The sequence below is a fragment of the Rousettus aegyptiacus genome, unplaced genomic scaffold (genome assembly GCF_014176215.1).
Source record: "Rousettus aegyptiacus isolate mRouAeg1 unplaced genomic scaffold, mRouAeg1.p scaffold_m13_p_4, whole genome shotgun sequence".
In the NCBI taxonomy this organism is placed as follows: Eukaryota; Metazoa; Chordata; class Mammalia; order Chiroptera; family Pteropodidae; genus Rousettus; species Rousettus aegyptiacus.
Genome location: NW_023416307.1, coordinates 148,047,312 through 148,073,747, shown reverse-complemented (window position 1 = coordinate 148,073,747; position 26,436 = coordinate 148,047,312). Strand labels below are relative to the sequence as shown.

General features: G+C 46.7%; 1 protein-coding gene across 2 annotated transcripts in view; it reads right to left on the bottom strand.

Annotated features, from left to right (window-relative positions):
* The window catches only part of ITGA9 (integrin subunit alpha 9), a 286,264-nt gene that overhangs the window by 217,151 nt on the left and 42,677 nt on the right, over positions 1-26,436 (bottom strand). For both annotated transcript variants that reach the window (XM_016123918.2, XM_036219043.1), the window contains 8 exons: positions 22,910-23,039; positions 20,194-20,279; positions 17,741-17,809; positions 12,980-13,117; positions 10,144-10,249; positions 8,798-8,892; positions 4,494-4,584; positions 2,110-2,155 (listed from right to left, as the gene is read on the bottom strand). In XM_016123918.2, the coding sequence (XP_015979404.2) occupies positions 2,110-2,155; positions 4,494-4,584; positions 8,798-8,892; positions 10,144-10,249; positions 12,980-13,117; positions 17,741-17,809; positions 20,194-20,279; positions 22,910-23,039 (761 nt within the window). The remainder of the gene's footprint in view (positions 1-2,109; positions 2,156-4,493; positions 4,585-8,797; positions 8,893-10,143; positions 10,250-12,979; positions 13,118-17,740; positions 17,810-20,193; positions 20,280-22,909; positions 23,040-26,436) is intronic.

The following is a 26,436-nucleotide window of genomic DNA, read 5'->3' as shown; positions in this document are numbered from 1 at the left end:
AATGCCTGGTTCTGCAGAAAGCGAGGTGAGCGGGAAACAGGAGTGAGTCGTCCAGACAAAATAATGAAGGTTGTTAAAACAGAACGCTTTGAAATGACACCCAAGGACCTTCACAAGCCCATCTCCCTCCAACATCCGTCAACCCGGTTCCCTCAAACCTTTTTGTTTCAACTCCGAGTATTGTTTTTGGACCAGGAAAAGCCCCGAAATCCTTCATGAGCCTCTCCGATCACTTCCTTTGACTTTCGGTGGCATCGCACCAGACGCCTATCACCCTGCGCCAGGACCTGCCCTCCTGAGCTAATCTGAGAGAACAAACTTCCTAAGGGCAGAGCTGGGCCAACCCGCACTCCTGGAGGGGAGAGGGTGGGGGGGGGGGCTGGGTTTCACAGTCCCACCTGCATATGTGCCAGCCTCCGAGATAAAAGCAAAGGGGCACCTGAGGACAACACCTAAACCCGTCCAAGATTTTACTGTAAAGAGGCTGAGCGCTGGAATGCCTCTTTCCGATGGCTCTCCGGCGGTTCGGATCCTGCTATTTCACTTCCGGGTGAATAATTAGCCAGTCAGGACGCCCTCTGCCCCGGTGCTGCTCCAGCTGCCCTGGCCTTCTGCCCGGTCAGTGCTGCTTGCAGGGCAGGGTCAGAGCGGCAGATGAAGGGCCTCGACCACCAGGGAAGATGCCGGCCTCCCAAACCTGCGTGGAGCCCCTGGCTCCACTCTCAACAAGGTTTTCCCTCTTAGCTGCAGCCCAAGGCATTCCCAACCCACACACTTCTGCACTCTCCCCGTGAGGCTACCTGAGAACCAGCACGGTGCGTTTCAAATGTGTGCACAGGTGTGCTGTTGCCTGGGCCCTGCTCCCTTTTCTGGTCCCACCCAAACCCCAAGGTAACTCGAAGTCCGCCTGACTTGTCTGTCCGCTAGACATGATGGGGATGCAATTAGGGACCAAGAAGAAGACTGTTAAGGAGGCAAATTTAACTCGATTTATGTCAACACTGCTGGCATGCAATCAGCACTTAAACCAGGCACCAACTCACTGAGTTCTCACGAGAACCTGACAAGGTCAGTATTATGACCTTGTTTCACAGATGAGCATCCTGAAAGAGAGGTTGCCAGCCTTGCCCAGGAAACACACCTCATAAGGGCAGAGTCGGGGCTGGTACCCAGACCTCCTGGCCCCAGAGCTCACACTCCTAACCTCAAGCCTACTCTGCCTCTTCAAGAATTTAACATTTTGAATTACCTGGGTCTTAACTGGTTCCCTCAGTGGCTGCTAAGCACCCCCACCCATGGGGTCCACCTCGTTCAAGAGGAGGCTTGTGGCCCCGCAGCAGAGACGTGGAGAGAGCACCGCCGAATGAAAGGAATCTAGGGCGTGGAACTACATGGCCTCTGGGATCCCTTCCAGCTCTAAGATCCTCCTGGCCTGTTTTAGAAAGTTCTGCCATCAGGTTATTAACAAAACCTAAGAGTTGGCTCCCACTCCAAAGTGTAATTCTGCCTCTTCTGACTCATACAGACAGAAATACTTGGAGAGGGTTCGCGGGTGGGATGGCAGCCCACTGGCCTTTGCAGGAGAGAGCCAGACTGCATGGGCTCCGGCAAGCTCTGGACCTAAGCTCACGGCCCTCACCTCCGCTACTACCACGGGCAGAGGCTCCCAGTCCCCGGGGGGCTGGACACTGGACTGGTGGGGATGCAGGAAGAGATGGCCCAGGACGGTGTGCTTCCCAGCCCTTGGACACTGTCTTGTCATGGCATCCATAAAAAATGACAATGTGTATACAGTACATTAATGAAAGGGGCTTTTTATGGCAAAAGGCAAAAAACCCTAGGGCTTAGGCCACCCCGAACCCTGCCTAGAAGCTCTAAGGATGCTGTCATACCTATAAGCCACTGGAGGCTCAGCAGCTAGAAACCTTGATAGAGAATAACAATAATGAGAAACAAAGGTAGCATTCCTAATTACTCGGCACCTCTGCCTGCAAGGAACAGGACAGGGGGAATTGCTGACCAATGTTGAATAACTCCCCTGTGACCCCGCCACCAAATTCCACCCCTCGCCCATGAAGAACGTGATCCAAGAAGAGAGAAGCATCTCACCTTAGAAGGACCACACTGTCGGACATGAAGGCTCCAATAGTCACATCTGAAAAGCAGAGGTATACATATTCAGAAACTTGTTGAAGCCCATCCTACCCACCCCCTGGCCAGGTGCTCCATGGCCATGAATGAAAGTCAGTCTTGAGGTCGGAGCCTCTGACAGCAATTCTCTGGCCTTTATAATGATTTTCTAAGATTCAGAGCCACGCTGTCCCATATGGAAGCCAATCACCAGATGTGGCTGTTGAGACCTTGAAATGTGGCTAGTCTGAACTGAGATGTGTTGAGTGGAAAGATCAATTTCAAAGACCTAGTACAAAAAAAAATTAGCTATCTCATTAATAATTTTCTATTGATTATATGTTAATATGTCAGATATATGGGCTAAATAACACATTAAATTATTTTCACCTGGATCTTTTTATCTTTTTTTATACGGTTACTCAAGTATTTTAAATTACGTATGTGACTCACATTATATTTCTTTCGGACATCGGTGAATCAGAGAGAGGAAGACCTGCAATTAAATGGCTCTTGGAAAACGCTTCAAGTTCTGTAAAACATGTGATTTATTTCCACTTCACCCCTTATTACTCTGTGTGACCTCAGTCTCTGTGTCCTCATCTGTACAATGGAGATAATTATACCATGTCTTCTTCAAAAGCTGATAATGTCGTACTTCTATCAGAAAATATTTATTAAACATAATGTGAAATATTTGTTTGAGTTTTAAAATATTTAAGTATGTATTAAGAATCAAATAAGATATTAAGTCACATATTTAAATAAGAAAATTCTTGAAAATACTTGGTAAACTACAAACCAAGCCACAAGTGTTAGCTGGTAATGTTTATTCCTAAATAACTTTAATTCAGGAAGTATTCACCCATCAAATAGCTTTCTTCTCCTTTAATATAAACCCCTTACCCCTGCAGTTCCCATAACTGCTTCACAGAACCAAGCATCTGAATCCAAGAGAGTGAGTTCCCATGTCTACACCAACACCCTCATTACAGAAAAATAAAGCGCAAATCTATGAATCGCAGTGCTGCTAAAATTTCTACACTTTGGTGTGCTTGTTCATTTTGCTGTTTTCCAACGGTCTTTATGAATTGACATAATATTTGAAAATAAAAGAACCTGATGAATTTGTCATTTCTTTGATGAAAAATGCAAGGTAAATTCAGATTCATTATGAAGTGTGAATACACCTGCTCACCCACCTGGAACCTCGCCATCACAATGTGGGCTCTGACTGGTCCCCTAAGTTCTCTGAGGCTCAGTATCCTGGACTGTAAAGTCGGGGGACACTACCATCTCCACTTACCTACTGGCGTTACCATAAGATGTACGTTGCATGTGGAAGCATTTTGCATATATTAAAGTGCTAAACCAATGTAAAGTATTATTTAGAGATGGCCACGGATTGCCCAGGACAAGAACTGTTTTCTCAAAAAGAGCCATGAGGGTCAAAAGGGACAAAAACTTCCACACTGACCCTTTTCTGTTTCTGCTCCTGGCTCTGTAAAGTTACAGGGGAAGATCAAAACTCCTTGGACTGTAAGGATTTGGTGCCCTCCTACAGAATTGCATTCATTTTCCTGGATCTTACTGAGGTATGTGAAGTGGAAAATAATTTTTTCTCAAGATAGCAAGATGACCTATAGTTTCGGGGATGTTTTTTTCTGATATCAAGGATTTTGGATTTTTTCAAATTCTTATCTTTGTTTCCTTACCTTGCCCCACTCCGTTCCCTTCAAACACCAAAAGAACCACTCTTCCAGCCGCCCGGTTTTACTTGAGCTGGATATCACTTGGGACTGGGGTTTAAAATCATACATTTTTATTTAATTAGTCTCAACCACCACGAGGCGCTAATTAACCCTGAGGATGAGCCAGGCAGCTTTGAACAGTGAAGGTCTGTTTTGTTCATCAGTGAAAGGACGTGGTTTTCTTTTGTGCTCCAAATCTTTCGATAATTTTCGTGTGGAGGGCAGGGTAGGATAGGTGAGGCTCAGCTTTTTCCTTTTCAAGAAGCAGCTTCTGAATATGGCTAAGTATCAAGGAACACATGAGATTTCACTACTTATCATTTGATATGCGGATGTGCTATTTTTTCATTCGAAAGATTTGCTGCCCCAGAAATCACTGTAAAAATCATCTTCCTGGTGCTCCAACCCTACAGGGTGGATCGTCTTAAAACCCCCAAATGAACTTCAACACGTTCGCTTTACATTCAAGTATCAGGTAAAATACCCTCTTCGACTGTGTGAATTTTCCTCATCCTAAATAGATGTGACCCCTGCTTAGCCATACTGGAAATTATTCTGCCTCGAACATTTTTCTTCATTGACCTCATCTGCCTTTAAAGAAAAATAGCTTACCGGGATAGCCGTTTCCATCCATATCGATGCCCCCTGATATGGACTGTCCAAACATCCGCAGAACTGGACTTATCTTCTGCCCCGACAGTTTCTGAAACAGACAACAGGGAAATTGAGTCTCCGGAAGAGAGTGGAGTCACAAATAAGAATCCGTGACTGTTTTAGCCCAACCTCCCTAGGACACTTGGTCTTGACATGACTGAAAGAGAAAAAAAAATGTAGCCCTAATTTGATCAGGGGTCCTTAGCAGGCTTGTGAAGACCACACACTCCTTTATTATTACTTGCCTTAGCCAAATGTTATCATTTAAAACTTTTTCTAAGTTCGATGCTAAGGACAAATCGACCTAGACTATTATGGTAATGTTTTGATATCTTGAATGAAGTTTGAAACGGATGAGGTTTAGCTTCCAGTCCTAATGAAGGTTCTGTTTTGTTTTTACACAGGTATGGCTGGCTGAAATTCTAAGAATGTATTTTCCCTTATATCACTCTACCCAAATATGTACCAAACTCATACCACTCCTCTCCCGAGAGGCACGCGTTACGGTCTTTCCCTAGGCAGACGGGCAACTAGCTTGTAAGATGCCCCCGTGGAAACTGCCTCTCCATCAAGCTGACCAGAAAACATGCAGGCTCCTCGCTGATAGAATGAAGAGTTCACCTAGTAAAACTAGAATGCCATGATCCTGAACCTTCTGTACGCTGTAGGAAATCCAAAGAAAAAAACCAAAAAAAACAAAAAACAAAAACAAAAGCATGAGCTGAAGTGGCCCTTCTCTGTAAAAGGCAGTTCTCAGCCAGAGTTCACAGCTGCACCACCACCGGACATACTAGCGTCTATACCGACTTTTTTAAACTCATCATTAACTCCAACGTATGTTAGTACATGCCACACTGGTTCAAGGGTATCTGCTGTACAACCAGCCTTCACCATATACTGTCTGTGTGGCACAGTTCTTTGCGAAGACACCAACCTTCCTGAATCAGAAAAGTCCCAACTTCTGGGATGGATTGGACCTGTTCCTTCTTCCCTTAGACGGTCTCCTTGTGGGGGGTAGGGGCGCTTACCCCACAATGCCCTCATTGTAGAGGAGAAGAGAAATGCTTTGTTTTCATGCCGTGCAGCAAAATCCTCGTCAGAACCAGGTTCGCAAACATCCAGGGGCTCACTTTAGACTTTCTTTCCTTATCATTTTCCTTCCTGAGTCATCCTGCAGCACAGTCTTGAGTCTGGGGAAGGGAAGTTCCCATAGAATCTACAGATGGAGATGCCAGCGACGCTCCCCGCCTCCAGGCAGCCGATAACTACAAATAACCCTCCATTTGCTATCTTCAGTTAAGCCATCCAACAGGAAATGTGCAAGCATCAAAGTACAAATCAGAACACTGTAGGAAACACTAGAGAAGTGTTTCTTGCTAACAGGCAGAGCCCGCATCCCACATGGCTCTGTCTAAACAAACATGGATGTGCGTCTGCGCATTTCTTAAAAGCCACATCTTGAAGCGGACCGTCTCCGCTCTGAAGCCCGTCAGCGCTAGCAGCAGCGTGCCCTGGGCTTGCATTTCTATGGTATGCTGTGGCTGGGATGAGGGGGACGAGTGAAGGGGTGGTCCACTTGGGGGTGGTGATGCAGGCGTAAGCTATCCCACAGACATCTGCAGGCCATTACTCCATAAAGCCAGGAAGATAAGTCTGCTCGGTGCTAATAGCCCTAAATGAAAACCAGGAGCTTTGGGAAACCTCCCCTTGACCAGGTTTTTATGCGGCGTCCTCACGGCAGAAGAAAGATCGCAGGGGCTGCCAAGACGGGCCCAGGGGGCTCTCGAGTCGAGAAAGGCACACGCGGATCTTAAAATCAACACGTTCGGTGCTGAACTCCAGAAAGAGGAATGAGTTAAAGAGTAATGTGGAAGTACTCTGATCTCACAATTTATCCAGTAGAAATAATACCAATCCAGGCCAAAGAAAAGCGATTCCCGTGCCCAGAGTGTCTCTGATTTCCTTCTCGAGTTCACCCGCACAAAGGCTGCTGTGTCCCGACCCGGGCCCCGAAGAATCTATCGTGAAAGGATTTTTTTTTTTTTTTTTGTCCTTTTAAAGCACTGACCTTATCACATACATCTTAGCGGCCTGGATAAGTACAATTATAGTTTCTTTCTCTCTTTTTTTTTAAATTTTAAGAGCCCCAAACTACTTCGTAAAAGCCATCGAGCCGGTCCGCATGCTGACAAAGGCATGATGGGTCCAGCTGCGGCTCCCTGCTTCCTACTGAAGATACTCCACGCTAACCACAAAATTTACACTTCGGTTCCCTGCAGGATTCCACCCAGCAACAAAACAAAGCCCTGGAGGGCCGCAGGAGGAGGGGAAGCAGGGGTCTCTCTCGCAGGTTCCTCTCTGTGTGATTAGCTTCCGAGGTCTGGGAACAAGCTTCCAGGAGGATGCGTGGAGAGTGACCCTGATGGCTGCCCGAGGACAGAGCCCCCTGGATGACTTTCAGCTCGTCAGGAGAAAGATCTCAGGGGCCGCCACGAGTCGACCAGAGGGTGCTCAGATGGAGAAAGGGAGGCACACAGGATCTTAAAGTCGACACTTCTCCTGGTGAACTTGAGAGGAATGAGTCACAGCAAGGTGGAAGAGCTGACAGCATCCCTGACCCGGACTGGAGAGGCCCTTGTGACACGGATGTGACCCCGACACTGCGCCTGAAGCTTCCTTCCTCCTGCCACATCAGCTGAATCGCTTAGGAGTTTATTCCCACCATTAATTATTCATTTCTAACAAAAAGAGGAGGATGACCCGTCTAGATAAATGCCCCTCGGAGTATGCATGTCTCACACAGCAAAGTAAGTTTCCAGATTCCTAAGTCTTCCAACTGCGCTTCCCCGACTGGCCCTTTTTCAGAAGTGGAGTTGAGGACGGTGGTTACAATAAAAGGTTTGGGAGTCAGACCGGCAGTTTCAATGGCCATGTTGCCACTTAGTGGGCTGGTGACCTGGGGCCAGTTAACTAACCTCCCTGGGCCATAGTGGCTTCATAAAAAAAAAAAAAAAGTGGATAATGAAGGTGCCCATCTCACAGGGCTGTTATGAGGAGTGAGGGTAAGGAGAAGGCAGAGCAGGTCCCAGAGCCGGTCACCAAGCAGCAGCCCCTGCTTCCGGCAGCCCCGCCCTCAGCATCTGTCTCTTGGAGTCCCTGAGCCGAGCGGGGAGGCCCCAGCACAGAGGGAACCTCCACTGGCAATAGCCCTCAACCCTTATTAGCCAACTCTTACGTGCAGCAAGAAGAACAATTATGAATGTATAAAACGAACTTACGTTTACGTACTGCCTTTTAAAGTCAACTTGTAAAGCCTTTTTTTTTTCTTACCTAGAAACTTTAGTACGTGAACAGGTTCTGATATTTTACCACTGTTTCATTTTATAGAACATTTATAGAACATTTTATGAGAACAAAACTTGGTTAAAAATTTCTTGTTTCTTTAGCAATGATCAAGATATGAGGCCTGCCTCCATGACGAGAAATTTGAGTAGAAAGGACTGAGCACATAATAAGTGCTCGATAAATCGATATTTGCTGATGGGAAATTTCTTCATTTGTGCTCAGTCCCTTTTTGACACTGACCCACCGGGAGAAAGACACGGGCCTGTGCCACGCTACGCTCAGACATCCACAAATATCCTGACGGTGCTTCTGCCGAGAGCATGACTTCCTTTTTTCCCATGGACTGGGTTTGACACCATCAGCAAGACTGAACACCAAGCTGATGGGGCGAAAAAAACAGAACTCGCTACTTCCATGTTCCCAAGTTTAGGGCACAAGGCCAGAGCTTAACCGGCTCCACACTTCCATGCCAACTCCGACAACGGCCCTGTGACAGCTTTCAGGCCCCTCCTCCACGGGCCACTGTCCTGCCAGATGACAGTTTACAATATATTCCTTTGGCTTAGCACAGATGGTTGACAAACAAAAAAAAAAAAAAAAAGAAAGCCTCTTTTTTTTTTTTTTTTTTTTTTTAAAATAAATAGCTCTAATTCTGGGTCAGAACTTGGGTATTATCCTTTGCAGATAGACTGCATCCTTGAATGTGAGCAAACTCAGGAGTTTATAAATAAATTTCCGTACTTAACAAGAATAGCAATTGTTTGTCTTTCCTTAAAGGGTAAGAAGGCTAAAGGTGGGGAAAATGTTGCATGTTCCTCTATACCCAGGGCATCATGGTACAGAGTAAAGGGTCCCCTACATGTTTGTTGAATGACTGTATGAACAAACAGTTACCACGTCACTCTCACACCAATTACCATTGAGTACTGAGGGACGATTCCACTGAGGTCACCATGGTAGATGTAGACCGCCCCTGAGAAGTCGTCCTCCATGGGTGCGCCAATGGCCACATCTGAGGGGTAAAAAACAGCCATGGGTTAGAAGAGCCACAAGGAATAACATAAGGGCAGACTCTCTCATTTTTGCCATCATGGCTGAGTCCCTCCCAAAATTTCTTGGCTGTTGGTTGTTCGAGCATCACAACAGGCACATAATATCTCAGCGGGAAAAAAAAGGTAGAAAAAAAATTATAGAAGCTGAGAAGTGTTTAGTTCCAGAAAGGTTTGCAGATCACCCTCCTAGGAAAAATCATGAAGCCATCCAATAAAAAGTATCAATATAAACCTCCTGCCCTATTTTCTATTAGAGAGGCGAATTCCATAAACAATGGTTATTGCATAACTGAGAGAGTCGACTCTATTCCTGGATCAGGAAATCATATAAAATGGCATTCGCTTTACACACACACACACACACGATGTGCATTGCACTCATAACTTACAACTCCTGGAACAAAGCTTCTATCTTCCTTACTTATTTCTCTTTGTTTCTAACAAAAGTCATGTGTCTGCAGAATTGAGGTCAAGGGCGAGGGGCATGCATCCACATGACCTCCGGTGGAGGTCCCCTCTCTCCAACAGAAGCCCTTGCTGGCCAGGAGTGTGAGGGTATCCAAGGAGTCTGGATGCCTGGCCTGAGGCAAGAGCTGCTCTCTGGCCCATCTTCCACCTCGGCCAAGCCCCCAGCGACATGGCTTCCAAAAGTCCTGATGTCTGAACACTGTGTATCCAATGAGGGGAGGAGGGATTAAACAGACCAGAAGGAGAAGCCAAGACTGCGAAGGAAACTGATGTCCAGACAGAACTAGACATTAGTTGCCCACACTCACCCCTCCCGACACTTACATACGCAAAAGTCAGTCGGTCCAGCGGGCTGTCACTATCGGGGGGAGACTGCTAAGATCTCTCCTCACTCACTGCACTAACACAGCAGAGCATTGTGGAGCATCAGCAGCTCAGAAACAAGAAGTATTTTGTGGCGGGAGGAAACGTGTGCGAACGTCTCTGCCATAAGAAGCCCCAGTGGGCCAGCCCCAAGGTTCACTTGCACCCCAAACACATAGCAAAGCAAGTCGAGCTGATGAGAAGGGACTGTGCAGAAGCAAAACTCCAGTGAGCTCAGAACTCAGCCCTGAGTGTCTACATGAAGAGCATCTTCTCTAAGAGGGGCCCTCTCTCCCCAGTGTGCGTCGACGGGCCTGGCAGGCAGGCAGGTAGTGCATCATGCTAAGGCAAGGTCAGAGGGCAGATGCCAGCTCACCGACCTGGGAACCCATCGTCGTCAAGGTCACCCAGGCTGGCGATGCTCTCCCCGAAGTGAGCGTTGTAGGCGCCATCCCCGGGCAGGGCCAGCTGCTCCTCCAGGGCCCCCTGGGAAACAGGACGAAGAAAAAGATGGAACACAAAACAAAACAAAACAGAACAGAACCAATCAAGAACACAATAAAAAACCAGAGCCACCCTTTTAGCACACGCCCATCGACAGGAAACACCTGGACAGAATCACAGGCACCCAAACCTCCTCCTCCCAGTGGCAAGATGAGTCCCTTTTATCTGGGCAGCGTGAGGCCCTCCAACAGCCTGAGACACCTTTTGCTGGGAAGGAGAATCCTGTGCTGGCCAGTAACTAAACCTCTCTCTTGTCCTAATGCTCTATAAACAACCTACCTACCTACCTACCTGTCCCCACCGTATCCTCTCAGCTTTCTTTATAACATTTTTGCCCCAAAAGTTGTTTTAAGCAAGAATACAATTTCCATTTTTCACTCCTGTTTTTTAGTACAAGTTTGGAAAGCTGTTTTGCAGGGTACATGGATTAGCCATCTAGACAGAGGGAGTTGCAGTTCCAAACAGCTCACGCCCAGCAGTTCTCGGTTGCGCTGGGGGCACACACGACCATGCCCGGTATCAAGTGTGCTTCGGATTTCCTGAGCAAACACCAACCGACAGAGGGAGGAAGGTGTGGGTGGCAGTAAAAGCCACCTGAGGACCCCGACTCTACCCCCAAATCACTGACATGCAAATATCAGGGTGCGAAAATGCAATCTGATGTTTTGCAGCATAAGAGTGTCTGAACCTGGCCTAGTATGGGGCACTGCGGACCCACTGTACCCCCACGGGCCATCCCAGAAAGCATCTGGCTTTTGTCATGACCAAATAATCGTCTTCTTCACTATAAACAAACAACTTGCAATTTGGAAACAATAAAGATGTGATGATTTCTCAAGTCAGTGAAACCCCCACCTCATGACAGAAATATGTAGATTCCTTCCTATTAGTGTGGTGGGGAAGGGAAAGAAGCACCCATAGCTGATTCTTAGTATGTACTGTGTGTCCCTCTCATTTTAATCACACAATGACTCTGGAAGGAAGACCTTATGACTCTCCCCACTGAACAGATAAGGAAACTGAGCCACCAATTTCAAGCTATTTGTCTACATCACATGAGCTAGGAAATGGCAAAACCAAGATTCAAATGCAGATCCATGTCGCTCCAAAGTCATCATTTTTCCCACTCCTCCACGCTGCTTTGCAATCATCTATTAAATGGGAAAAGGATCAGCAGAAATAAGAATACCCTGGTACTTAGGGTGGGCACATGGCATTAAGAAACACTGGTTGAGGTGCTGAGCTGTGTGGGTAAAATGTGGCCAGAGAAGATCTGGGAAATTATCCTGCTCCAAGTGTCCATGCCCTGACTTAGACACATAGTCAGGCTGTTGGTCTGGTCACTTTATTGCCTCAGACACATTAACACTCACACAAATATTTCTGTCTCCTGCAAACAGGGTGGCTGACAGCCACCGAATGTCTACTGTTCTCGTCTCCATAACGACCATCGCGTTTCTCTCTATGCCCTCTTGGTCCACTATCAGTGCAGCTGCAGATGCATCAGGTACCAGAAAGCATCCTCCCTCCCAGGTTTAGATCCACCTTCTCAAAGAGCCTGCAAACATCCAAGAAAGCCCAAGGAAGGCACTAACACTTTCCGGCTCCTCTCTAAAGGGCTGCCCTTTCTCTCTGGCATCTGCCTGCTTCGTTATAGTTAAACGCCACTGCCCCCTTCTCAATTGGGATAACTAGCATCTTGGTCACCGCTTAAAAGTACACTTTAACTGACTTTTTTGATTATGGAAGTATTACACTCTTGCTACTTGGATGAAGACAAAACTAAAATTATACCCAAGCACCACCACCCAGAGAGATCTATTATTGACATTCTCTATGCATTTTGTGTATTTTTATATGCTGTTTGTATACAGTTTTTACCCTGCCTTTACACTGATTATCTCAGAAGCATTTTCCCATGTTAGCTCAAAGGCCGGTGGCACCAGAATTTATTCATTTAACCATTTCCCTCCTGTTGAGCACTCTTACTTTCAGATTCTGAAAAGATTCCTTCTCATTGGTCTCCTGCCTCCTTCCCCTGCCCATCATGAGACATCATGATGCTGGCCTTTGGCCACTGCACTGCTCCCCCCCAACCTCCATGGTGACCTAAGTAGCCCTGGGCCTCATACCTGGACCCCTTTGCCCAGGCCCGGCCCACTCCCGCCTGCCTAACTCCTACTCCTTCCAGATTCTTTCTAGCCATGGTATCCTCTGAGGAGCCTTCTCTGCTTCCCTGGGTAGGTGTGTGTATACACCCAGAAAGGTAGCACAGCCCAGAGATGAAACCAGCCAGCTGTGAAGCCTGCTTGCCTAGGTTCAAATCCCAGCCCCATCACGTCTTAGCTGTGTGATTTGGAACAGGTTGCTTAACCTCTCTGAGCCTCGGTTTTTTCACCTAAAAAAAATGGGGACCCCTGATACCATGTGCGCATTACACCGAAATTCCACAGAAAGCAGGAGGAACAGTTCCTGGTACACAGTAAGCACTCAGACCATAACCATTAAGATTTTTCTTGACCCCTGTATGTTTGCAGTTGTAATACTGTATAAACCTTTGCATTAATGGAACACTGAGCTTTGTGAGGGTAGAAAGCATGTCTTTTCACCATCTCTGGGTAACAGGACCGAGTGCATGGTCCCGAGGGATGTTCACTGGACAAACATCCCTCTCCCACACCCCGTCCTCCCGTCGCCCAGCACTGTACTCACATTTCCTCTGTTGATGTAGACGGTGACCTGCCCCTCGTCCCTGATCTCGGAATACATGGGGGCCCCCACCAGCAGGTCAGAGAGGCCATCTGCGTTCAGGTCAACTGCGCATAAGGAGGAGCCGAAGTAAGAGCCCATCTGCAACCAAGCCGAGTCGCAACAAAGCGTTCAGTGTCTGCCCTTGTACAGGAGGCCCTCGCTCTTCTCCAGCCCGCTGGCTTTAGAAACGCCTGCCCCAGGCCCCTCAGAGGCTGGATGGCTGCCCCGCCCAGCACCCCACCGCCCAGCACCCCGTCAGTCAGAAGCCTAGGGAAACAGGGGAATCCTCTAGCTCCTGCGTGTCGCAGCCATGATGCAGAGCCCCCCGTCAACGTGAGACCAGAGCTAACAGGCTCAGAGTCCCCTTCCTGGAGCCCTCCCACGGGGAGAACAAACAGAATGATCCCTGGAGAATGAGGCGCTGTTTTTAAAAATACAAGATGAGGTTGCAAATATAGGTTACGACCATAATAAAAGTGGCTTGTAATTCAGACATCTGACAAGGCCAAGCAAGTAGGAATGCAAAATTTCACAAAACAAGGCCAGCGTCAATATAAATGGTACATGGGGAAACGGGGTGCCCTCTCCCAGTCCCGTGCATAGCTAAAGATCGGTTAGAAAGGCATGAGCTGAAGTGACAGGAAAAGGTAGAACTAAGACTATTTGATGGAGGAGGGGACACAGCCAGGTTATACTGGCTCTTCTTTAATTCTAGCTTAATCTAGTACCTATTATTTTAAATCAGGGGTCTCAAACCCAAATGCCAATGGGATCCGGTCAGGCAAGATAACAAGTATTAAGAAAAAAACAAGTAACAGTGCATGCCCGCATGCAGGTGGCAAGGGGCGCTTGGCTTCAGCATCTCAAAAACAAGAGGGAGTGGTGGAGACTGGCAAACGGGAGGTCCCAGACCCAGATGCGGTCAACCGATGCCCTAAAGAAGGCTGACCCAAGGGAGGCCAACCCTCCCATTTTTCAAGAAAAGCCGAAAAGCTAAAATTTTAGTTGAAGGGTCTATTTTTTAAAACGATAGCAACTAATTCATATTTAAACAAACACACACACACACTATGCAGGACCAAAATAAAAATGTGTAGGCTGTATCCCTTCCAAAGACTGCACGTTTGCAACCTCTGATTTAAAAAAAAAAGGGGGGGGGGAACCCAAAACACCACGCTATTCTTTTAACATAAATGTTTTCAGATAAAAGGGCTTTGGCTTTATTGACATGAGCGGGCATTTTTTTCACTGTTGGAGTTTTCTGGCAGCTAACCCTGGAGAGTATGACACAGGTAGAGGGCACTCCAGACTATTTCCTGCAGCGAGCCCTGGGACAGGAGGACACAGAAGTCTGTCCCCAGTCACAGGCCGAAGCCACTTCCACTCAACTCACACCCCTTCCCAAGGGAGAAGGGCCGAGGGAAGGTTTCGAATCACAGGAGGCAGGGGAGGCAGACTATTTGCCAGTCGCTCAGTGGCCTTGCCAAGCTCCTCATCTGGACTTCGGTAAAAGAACGAAGACCCAGGCGAGTTCCCGAAGCCTCTAGCTGCTGTCTCTGTTTGAGCTCCAGGAAACTCTTTGTTTCATTCCCATGGGCTATTTAACTTGGCATTGTCATCACACTTAAATCAGAAATCCCTGGACATGAAGTTTCCTATCTACGTTTTGACATCCTAATGCATCACATACTCAGTTAAGTCAATGAAACTTCAACACGGCAATGACATGCTTTAGAGTGAGCATTTCTTGATCAGAGTTCTCCCATCAGCCGGAAATGCTGTGTCTTTTCCAGGGGCATGTGTGTCTATAAACATCTGAACTGCATACATACTGGTGATTCCTTATATGCACTATATGAAGGACATCAACCAATAAAAGACCGGAACTTGATTTTTTTAAATTTTTTCTTATGAGGAGGCCAGGAGACAGATCTTACGAAATTCTGGCCAAATGAAAGCAGAAGTGGACCGGTGGTTTACTGAGTCAGACCCCTCCTGTATGTGTGGGACTCTGAATACAAGATAAGGCTACAGGCATCCTTTGAAAGCTTGGGGTCATGTCCTTCCCCTATGAAATAATGGAGAAGTCGGAGAGACGAGAATTTCTCATGTCTTCTGATAAAAAGCAGAATAAGATGTACAACAAGAGTAACAGCCTATTTCAAAAGCAGAACGATGATGATGGAGGTAAAGCCAGAAGACAGGACAAGAGGCGAGAGTGGGTGGCAGTGTGAAGCAAAAACAACTGTAACGTGGTGAAAAGTTAAGGCCGGAGGATATGAAAAGCAGCGCCGCCACGGAGCTGGGATGTGAAATACCTGGGCTGTCCAGCCGCCTCCTCGGAAAGCCCCAACGTGCCTCAGTAAGGACATTCGAGTGGACAAGCAACTCGACGTCGTGAGGTCCACAGGAAGTTGGGACAAGTAGGTTCCCAAATGTTTACCTCTCACTCACCCCACTCTCAAATCTGCCCCTCGAAACCTGGCCATGACTCACTCGTAGGTGGGTGGCCACGTAAGTTATCATCTAAACCAGGAGGTTTTTGAGAAGGAGAGATTATAGATTGCTAATTATGCCAGGATGACAGGCACTAACTGAGTCTCTCCCCTGCACAGGCAGTGGGCAGGGGAGGAGGGGACAGTGGTGGGGGGGGGGGAGGCACAGCTGCCAATAAACACGAAAATACTCTGAAAACTGGGTGACGAGTGTGTTTAAGTTGCGCGAATTATGTTAAAGTGCCCTTCGAAAAAAAGTTACGTGAGGTGAGAGATGTGTTAACTAGCCTTATTGTGGTCATCGCTTCAATAAACCTGAGGAGAAGGGAGGAATCCTTTATGTTTTCAAACCTAGGTACATTTGAAGGGAAGCAGAGGGGGTTTGGGTTTTCCACAGGAGACGCACTCACCCGTCGATTATTTTTTGGAGGAAAATCTAAAATGTTAGGCTTAGAAGCATTCACCCCCTACTTGCTTTTATATATATATATATATATATATATATATATATATATATATATATATATATATATTATATATACACACACACACACACACACACACACACACACATATTTTTTTTTAATCACAAATGCTGTGGCGTTATTGATTTTCTAACCTTAGGGGGGCTTGGAAAACCTCTTTTGCAGAATTGCTCACAGCCATTTTCCAGTGTTGCTGCTCTGGGCTTTGGAAATGTTAAAATAACACAAACCAGCCCAGTTCCCAGGGGGAAAGCAGGGCTGTTCTCAGGGAAAACTTCACACAACCGAGTCTGGTGATGTATTCTTTGTTGAAAAGATTATGACAATTATATACTGAGTATATACATTAAAGTTGTTAAAATGGCAAAGGGTGAGTGGGATTTGGGGAACTCAGAATAGGATTACTATCAGAACAGTACGTAAGGGTGCCAGGCTGTGTGTGGCAGGAACTGCACCGGGGCTGGGGCGCATGGCCACTCAGAGAGGAAGCATCATTTCCCCCCCTTTCTCATGGTAGTGGTAGGTAAAATCGCCCTCCGACATTTTCCTATCTCCTAGCATCTCCTTCCCAAGGCCCAGGTGTCCTGTGCTTCATCCTAGACCTAAGGCCTCTGCTAAGACGAGCCTCTGAATGACCAGCCTTATCTTCCAACCTGAATGCCTGTCCCCTTAGGGCAGCCAGTCACACTAAAAGATCCCGCTGATGTAGCCACATAGGGTGTGCATGACTAATAAACCCACGTTTATTAATCAAAGGAGTCTCCAGCTGGCTTATTTTAAGACGATGGTGCAGTATTAATAGGAATTAGGATTAGGGAGAGGGTGAGGACGGCAAGACAACACAGGCAAACAAACCCTGCCCAGGGCTGCGCTGAGGACAGCCTTCCCGAGCTACTTCTATTTCGAGGCTCTTAAGGGAAACGGGTGGCTTTTGTTTGGTTTTTCGTTGTGTGACAACCATCCCCTTGGCAACAGTGGAGGCGGGCTCAGGATGCGGGGAGGGGACATCCGCTGGGTTGGTGAGATAAGCGGAGTGAAAATCATTTGTCTATGTCCCTCCTTCAAAAGTAATCGGTTATATATCACGGGTTTGCTTCCTGTACTCAACCGTGTGTGACGTCTCTAGAGGTGTAGATGTGTACGTATGAAATAAAGACGGACAGATGGACGGATGGAGAGGGAGAGGAGAGCCAGGCAGAGAGGAACTGAGCATGCAGAAATTTCGATGACAGTGTCTGAATGATATGATGGACAGCCTTTTAAAGCTCTGTGCTGGAACTTGGCCATGCACAAACTCATCTTGCTATATGTCTCCTACAACAAGCATGAACCTCATGAATCTGCAGATCACACACACAATGCTGAGAAAGTAAAGCTACCAAGAGTCGGTGGAGCTGCTGCATAAACTTAGGGCACAGTTAGGGCCTTTAAACCAGAGGTTCCCAAAACCCCGGACCGCAGACCAGTGCTGGTCTGTGACCTGACAGGAACCAAGCCACACAGCAGGAAGTGAGCGGCAGACATACGAAGCTTCATCTGTATCTGCAGCTGCTCCCCAGAGCCAGCATCACCACCTCAGCTCCACCTCAGAGCATCAGGCATTAGATTCTCATAGGAGCACCGCTCCCTGGTGCCAAAAAGGTTGGAAACGGCCGCTTTAAACCAATTTTCCAAAAAGTAAGAACTGATTCCCATATGGCGTCTCTCAAAAAACAAAAAGACACTTATATCAAGAATCTCACCTTTTTACCTGATGCCTGAAAAATCTTAATTAAGGTGCCTGATCTTCGGTCAGCTCTAAAAATATAAACCTATGGAATAGAAGGAAAAAAAAATCTAGTTAAGTTGGAAGCAATGGCCAAAGATATTTATCATCATCCTCCTGGGAGTCCTACTGAAATGCCTGGCCAGGCACAGAGTTCGGCATAGTGCTTACACGGGCTGATAATGATGAACTTGGCATAGCTCTTATTTTATCATCCCTGCAAAGAAAGCGTCCTTCAGTCCTGAGGCAGAGATCAGCCCCAGTGCTCCTGAGCCACACTGCCGATGGGGACCACCCAAGGAGCTTCCAAATTACTAGTCAACAATTCAACTCTTGGGAAAAACATTTTCTTCTCTGACATTTGTCCTTCATTCCTATTAGTTAGAGCTTTAGCAGTCATGTCGAGATAAGACAGAGGGAGGGGAGTACTTTAGACAACGCAATTTTCCAAAGTGATACCACAGAACATTAGCCCCATGAGATCTGCCTGGGCAAATGTGAGTTTAGTTTGGGAAACACCATAGTTAAACATTAAATAAGTTCCTTGACCGTGGGACTTTTCTGAACCTTTAGTGGGCACGTTTACACCATGAATCTCCACCACAAAGAGGATCATTGTTGGAGAACTTTCTAAATGACATGATACGGAAGTTCTTTTTCAAGGTGCATTTAATGGGAAGTGTGCCCCATGAGAACCAGGGCAGGGGACCCTGCCATGGGGTAAAGAACCGCCATCTTAGTGTGAATGCTTTCATGTCCTGACACCAGAAATGAATAATGGCCAAAATCCTGGAGGCCGGATGTCCATTCTGGGATCCCTGGGAATCAGGTCTATACCAGCCCCCCTTCCTGGTATTTTCAAATAGCGATTATGTCAATTATGAGCAGTTTCTCCAACGCCTGTCATGTGGTCCAACCAAAAGCAGCATTTTCATGTTCTTTTTCCACTGGACCCAGGATTCTCTACCTGGCTCTATTAGCTATAAATCCCATTCTCATCTTAAGACTTGACAGGGACTAGGCAGTAATCTCAACCATCTGAAGAGAAGCATCCGCATCGCTGTGAACTGGGAGGTAAAAATTTTTACCAATGCTACCGAGATGCCTGGGTCCTGCAGCCCCTCCCCGGGAAGACTTATCAATGTGGGGTCAGCTCTTGGTGCTCCGTCTTCCCTCTACCATGTAAGAAGAATTCATGTGACTTGAAAAGACCCACATCTTTCTTAAAGCCATCTGAGTTCATTTGCTTGCCTCCCGCTGCTTGGTGCTCCGGGCTTTACCTGATTTCATTTTCAAAGAATCTTTCCCATAGCATGGGTGTCAGGGCTGAGGAGGCACATGCTCCAGAAACGTGAGCAGCGGCTCCTAAGTCCTGCCTGGAGGATCCAGGAAAGTGACCCTCATGAACACAAGGCAGCCAAGCCTCGCTGGCTGATCATACTGACATCCTGGCTGAAGGCTCCAAATGACAGTGGCCCTGGCCCATCCGGGCCTCTTCACAATCTGGACGCCACTGCTCTGAGCTCCTGGAGATACTGCCAGACTCTATCATAGGTCCACCCATGGGCTCAGATCCAACTGTCATTCCTCTGTTTAATCTTTCCCATCAGAGAACCTACAGAGTTTATTAAAAATGCAGGTTCCTGACTTATCTGGAACTACTCAATCTGGATTTCCTGTACCCTGGAGCAGAAAGAAAAGGAAGAAAAGAAGGGAAGGGAAGGGAAAGAAAGGGAAGGGAAGGGAAGGGAAGGGAAAAAGAGGGAAAAAAACAAGCACAGTTCTCGGTCCTTCGGGCCCCACAGAGGCCCAGATTCCAAAGGGACGCAGATAGCCCTGGATCTGTGGGATCTTTTGTAATCTATGGGCAGATACTTCAGGGAAAGTATCCCAAATACTCCTAGCCCAATCTTTGGGCTGATCTACTCTGGGTTCTGAAACACTGGAGAAATAATCTAGGCCCAAAGATAAATAAATTCCCAAAGATATCTGGACTAGACCTGGCTCCATTAAATGGAAAGCAAACTTGGGAAGGGTTGGAAACGTGGAAGATTTGAAGTTAGATAGCGCTGGACACCAGTCCTTTGGAGGATGCCATGATCCCAGCGTCCTTTTTAATCAATCGATCGATCGATTCATCAATCATTCTCTCTCGCTCACACAGTCAGCTATGAAAAACATTCTCAGAAACAAACGTGCAAAGAATTGAGAGGTGTAGGAGTAGTATCCACACCGTGATTAAGCTTTCAAGGTCAGCTCTCAAAAATGATTGGAAGAACACAGAGGGTTCCTCAATACTTCATCACTTACCTGTTGGCCACTCAGCAAAACGTTCAGATCAAAGTAAGCTGACAAACCACTATAACAGCGGCGCCATGCTCCCCGCTTCTGTCTGACCCCACGCTATTCCACGGACGTCCTTCTCCTCACCTTTCCGATGCCTTCATCCTGTGGGGCGCCTCCTACCACATCGGTGGTGGACAGGTGAGAGAAGTGGCCGGCGGTAACCGCATAGCCTGTAAGAGATGGGCAGAAACCCAGGATGGGGTTGAGGACAGAAGGGCAGGACAGAAGAAGGTACATCCGAGGGAAAAGTTTCTCAAGCATCTTTTAGCTAGACAGTTACGATCCAGCTATTCTTGGAACATAAAGTACCAGGGAACAAATGGCGGCCGTCAGTCTTCCCGTGCTGGAATGGCTCATCACACAAAGAAACGTTCACAAGGACATCGGGCTTTCTGAGTGTCCTCTTTGGAACAGGTACTATACTAAACGCTCTATATCTTTTTCTTTTTGATACGTTTTGAATTTTGATACAATTTGAATTTTCATAAACTACATGCATCTAAAGTGTAGAACGTAATGAATGTATATGACCACGCAATCACCACCCAGAGTGAATAGTACCATAGAACTATAACCCAGAAGGTTCTCTCATGCCCTTTCCTAGTTACTACTTCCCACAGGTAGCCCCTTGTCTGATTTCGATCACTATACATTACGTTTGCCTGACCTAGAACTTCACTGGACATCTGTGACATTCGCCCATGTTGTTGAGTGTAGTAGTTCCCTTTTATTGTTCATTAATGTTCCATTGCATGGATACATCGTAATATCTTTTTTTCTCCTGTTGCTGGGCATTTGAGTTGTTTCCAGTTTGGGGTTATTATGAATGAAGCTGCTATGAACATTCTTGTATGTGTCTTTGGATGCCATCATCTCCTCTAATCTCGCAGTTCGATGAGGAAGGTATGATTATCTTTTTTTTTCCATTTTACAGATGTGGAATCTGGGTCACTCAATGTGGGTAAGCAACATGCCCAAGATCACACAGCAAGATTCATGTGCAATCTGTGTGTCTCTAAGCCTCCTGCTGTTAACCATTACGTCAAACTTCCTCCTGAGAGAAGGCAGAAAGAAGCAGACAGCAGATGGACAGATGGATGGGCAGGCAAAGAACTGGATACAAAAGGAATCTAGGAGGAAAGGAAAAAGTCGTCTGAGCTTAATCTAAATGTTTCCTTTCTGAGAGGCTTGCTGGCAGGCTGAGAGCTCTTCTCTGGCTGGCAGAAACACTGTACAAGCTGCCGTAGATTCCCCCAAACCTTGTCATCACCCTCAAACCCTAATGCTGTGATCATAAGCCATTTGGGTTTTGTGATGACACCATACTGGGATCGATTCTTATTTACCAAGTGGCTGATATCTCTCACGTGACCCAAAACTATTAGGAATGATATCAAAGCCTCCAATGAGCCTTGCAATGCCTGCAGCAGATAAGGGCCGCTGTTCTGTATGTGAGGGGAAGCCACCGGCCCTAGGCTTAGACATTAAGTCCACTGCCCAAACCAGGCTCTCTGCTGCCTTCTTTTCATTTCCTGACCTAATAAACATGTGTTGAGTCCCTACCACACGGCAGGCACTGTATCAGGTCCTGGAAATGTGAGACAAACGTCCCGCCTTCAAGGTGCTCCCAGCCTAGCGAGTGGTCGGTGTCTCCATAGCACACACAGGGGAGGCAGCTCAGATTCTAGACCCTGGGCTCAGAAACCACAGATTTAAATCCCCGCTTTGCTCTTTACAAGCCATGTGACTGTGGCAAGTTGCATAACTTCTTTATACCTCAGTTTCTTTCCCTGTAAAATGTAGGTAAATAATAATAGCTACCTCGCAAGGTTGTTACAGGAATTAAGAAATATGCAGAGTCCGGCATAGAGTAAGTGCTTAATAAATGACAGCGTGAAAGAGCGGCGAACACCCAAAGGCTCCAAGTAAAATATTAGAGTCCTTGTCGACGGTGAAAAAACTTGCAGTCAGAAGGGAAAAGGCAAGTTGACAACTCTCCACTGCCATCTCGCAAGTGAATCACTGGAAAAACGGGGCAGGGACTCCCCGAGATTTAACTTATGTGGAATGTGTGTAAAAGCATTATTTTCTCTTCATTAGACTTTCCTAAATTTGGCTTCAGTCCAGAATTACAGCATTTAGGGTATGAATTTTTAAAAAGCCATGAAAAACTGCCACGTACACAAGCAAAGACAGCCGGCCTATCCCTGTTCTTAAGCAGGCATGGTCTCGTCCGGCATCACTCTCGCCTGGCAGCTGCTAAATTAAAGTGTGTCGATATTCTTTCTAGAAGATTAAAAGAGCTGAGAAAAAAGGAGAAACTTGTCTACGCTTTAGTGAAGCTTCAGCATTAGGCTGCCATCCGTCATGATTGTTTCTGGTTCTTACTAATTCTACTTGCAACCAGTTTGGGGACCATGAAACAGAGACCTCGTCTAAAGGAATGCCACGGAAACCAGGATCGTTTTGCTCATTTTGTATCTGACCATCTGAACGTAATTGCTAAAATAAAAAAATAAAATGTTTGCTTCCCTGGATGTTCAACTCTCAGTTTTCAAATTAAATCACACAGTTTTAATTCAGTCCCCTTCTTCATTCGCCTCTGTGTGTGGGGCTTGATGTTAAGGTACACTAGCTAAAAGTAAAACTAACTAGAACGATAATTAAACCAATAAATAACTAGAACAATAAATAAAAGCCAACAAGCTCTTTTTTCCACCAGTTAAGCAATAATTCGTGAACTCTGTGGCGATGGCTCCCATGTCCCTTTTCTTACCTGTCACCTCCCTGAGCTACTCACCCAGGTAAGTGTACCGCCTGTTCATGATGGCTTCGTCATTCAGTTTGAAGTAGGTGTTGTCCGTGAGGTTCAGCACTTTGACCGTCCCAGCCCAGTAAAATGACCCCGGGGCGCCCATCACCACCAGCTCCTATGGAAGAGAAACCCAAAGGTGCTCAGGGAAGGAAGCTGAAGAGGGGAGTAGGCAGCGAAGTGAGAACCCAAATCACGCCAAGGAACCCAGAGTAAATGAAAGACAGTGCACCAGGGACTTTCTTCAGCTGAACGATAAAAAAAATACATATTTCACCAGATTCTCTGGCATTATGGAATCTACTATACAAATGGAGTTACCGGGAATATACAGACCAAGATAATGAGCAAGGTAACAGAACAAGTAACACACTACATCCCTATCCTATTTGCAGGAGAGTCTGAACATATTTCCTCATCTTTATACCAGGATCACAGAAGGAAATGGCCAAGATTTGGCATGGTCTGAAATCACGGAACTTCAGAAAATCATGCCCATGAAGAGACACCACCACCCCATGCAGCCTGGCCTCCAACCCCACCATCCAGCGACCACGCCTGCCCGGTACAGAGCAAGAGGAAAACATTGACCAAAATCAGCTTTGCGAAAACTGTGCGCCAACTAACACTCCAGGAAACGGTCCCCAGTCCCTACTGAGGGCTCTCTTCTTAGGAACGGTTCCAAAGCTGGGGTTTGCGACCACTGTGACCCACTGCAAACTCAGAAGAGCAAAAGCTAGAGAGCAGAGAGGCCCACTAAGGGAAGGACGCAGACTGGAAAGAGAACACAGACAGACAGAGACAGCACTACTGTGAAAAACAGACCCAGGAACACAAAGACATAGCTGTCTTCAGCGTTTAAATTAGGGGCAGATGGACCTCCATCCTCAACACGCCTGAGAGCATGTCTGTGCTACAAAACCATCAAATGACCAATACCAATAGCAATTCCAGCCCCCAGAAATGACCATTACTTCAGGAGGGCAGCGCGGACATCTGCATGTCTCATCCACAGGAAGATGCATCACAACTGTGCCAACATGAGTTGGAGAGAACCGAAAATTCTAACAATCGGGATTCTAAATCATCGCACGTCTACTCCACAGAATTCTGTAGCAGTAAAAAGACTATAGGAGATCTAATGGTGCTGAATCACAACGCGCTCAAGTTAAAAAGGATACACCAAACACTCCGTACGCTATAATCAGGTTTTGTGGGGGAAAAAAAACAAAAACGAAAACAAAAACGTATGCACATAAAGACCAGAAACAAGATCCAACACGTGTATGGCTTTTTCTACTGGGTGCAGGATTATAGGAATATTTTTTCTTACTTTTATCCCTAAAGTTTCTTTTGTGTTTGTAAAACTTCTAGAACAATGATTAAACACTGACAAGGAAGTCGTCTTAGAAAATGCAAAACGTGTTTCTGGGAATGACACGATCCAGGCATTAACACAGAGCATGCGCCGTGTGGAGGCTGTGATTGGCGGAGGCGGAAGTGGGCGTCCATCACATCTTTGCATCCGCTGGTGTCCTGACTGAAGCTTTGATTTCTTCTTTTCCCAACAGGGAATCCCTTCTTTATAATCTCTCTATTTTCTAAAGTACCTATAATTGCAATAAGAATACAAATTGTTTTTCTAACAAAAAATCATTCGTTTTTCACTGAACAATATTTATTATGCACCTACTATTACATATAAAAACTTATACTGGAAACCCAGATAAAGTCTTTTTATGACATTTCCAGGGAAGGCAACATGAAAATATGCAAAATATTTTAGAAAAATTCTATCCAAAGAGGTTAGAATAAAGACAACTTTAAGAGGAAACTCTTCAGCTATACACAAAACCCCGAAGATGCAGGCCATCTGGGCCTGTAAAAATTTTGGCCACTAGACAGGTGGCCTCTCATTGCCTCCCCTGGCCTTAGGAGGCCCCACACGCTGTCACCTTTCAGCAACCTCCTTCCAGACTGCCCCTTCTCTGCAGAGCTGGCCTCACCACTGCCAGGGCTGCTGGTGTTCTCCAAGTCCCTGGAGGCCAGGTCTTGCCACAAAGGGGTTCTGAGTTTCTGATGACAATTCTTGAAGTCACACTGACTTCCTAGGGAGCAAATGTCTGAAAAAGTCAGAAATATCTAAAGAGAAAATTAGAGAGATGAGGACAGAGCGGGCTGGCGGGGAGCAGCGGTAGTATCAGGGCAATGCTTTGACTGTCATGTGCTCTCAGGCCAATCTGGAAAGAACTTAAACAAAGCACGATGGAAAGAAAGCCACCAGATTCGTGCCGGGATGGTCTGCTCTGAGAACACTTTCAGGTTCTGAGCTCCATCTACCTCGAAGGAAACTGTTGGTGATAAGCTGGATACTCTCGGAGGTATTTCACTGTTTTATAATAACATATCGGTTTCTGCACACAGGACTCACCAATGGGAAAACACAGGCAATGCTTTCTTTCCTTCCTTTCTTCCTGCCTGCCTGCCTTCCTTCCTTCCCCTTACACTTATCTGTTCTGCGTAAGGCACCTGTGCTAGTTCCAGAAGGGGTGTGAGAGACAAATGACCATTTCTTCAGAGGAGAGAGACTCTCCTGGCCTTGAGCTCAGAAAGGAATCTGCAATCAGGGTCCACGTGCGAAGGGCACCAAAGAACATAATGAGCTTGCTCGGTACCAGTGCGTACACAGCGGTGAGCTCTCTCCACCTGCAGTTCTTCACCAGCCAAAGCTTTGGGCATCACCACAGGCCTGTAAGGCCTTTAGGACACTCGGTGGTGGGCATGCTGCTTTCTGATGACTTAGATTAATCCAGGACGAAAGCCGAGAAATGCCTGTCTAACATGTCCCTGTCTGCCCTCTCCTAGACATGACAAGACCAGGTGATCCCTCTCCTCAAAAACCTTTAAAACCAACAGCTCTTTTTAAAAATCATCTTCTCTTAGTGCTCATGCCCTGTCTCCCTTCAATTCAAACTGGATAAACTGAGGCCGAGCCTGACACGCTGGGGCTGGGAGCAGGGGAGGGGGCATGGAAGAGTGTCTCCCTGGAACTCCCTCATACTTAGCTTTCTCCATTCTCTGTGGGTGATGCCTGTGCCCTTTGGGCACCATCTGCAAGTGGCAAGAAAACATTTCCAATGCTTAGCTCCCCGCCACCCAGCAACAGCCAATGCAAATGTCACGCACGAGAAACACGACCTTCCCCATAAGCCAAAGGCCACCACCACCTAAATCAGTGTGTGGAACCCCATCGATAAACAGTGTGGGCCTTTATCAGCAGAACCTCCAGAGGTACAGGAGTATCGGGGTGTGCTGAGAGAAGCTGCGAGTAGATGGAAGCTTGGGCGGGACCCACAACGGAAGTCTGTAGGGAGCAGCCTTCCTTCTCCCCTCGCCCCGATGTCTCCAGGCTTCCACGGTGGGCCCCATGCTGGAGGGGTTGGTCCACTTCCTTTCTTGTTGCTCTATTACCCTAGGCTACAAAAATAAATAAAGTTCCCAGGAAATTCCCCCTT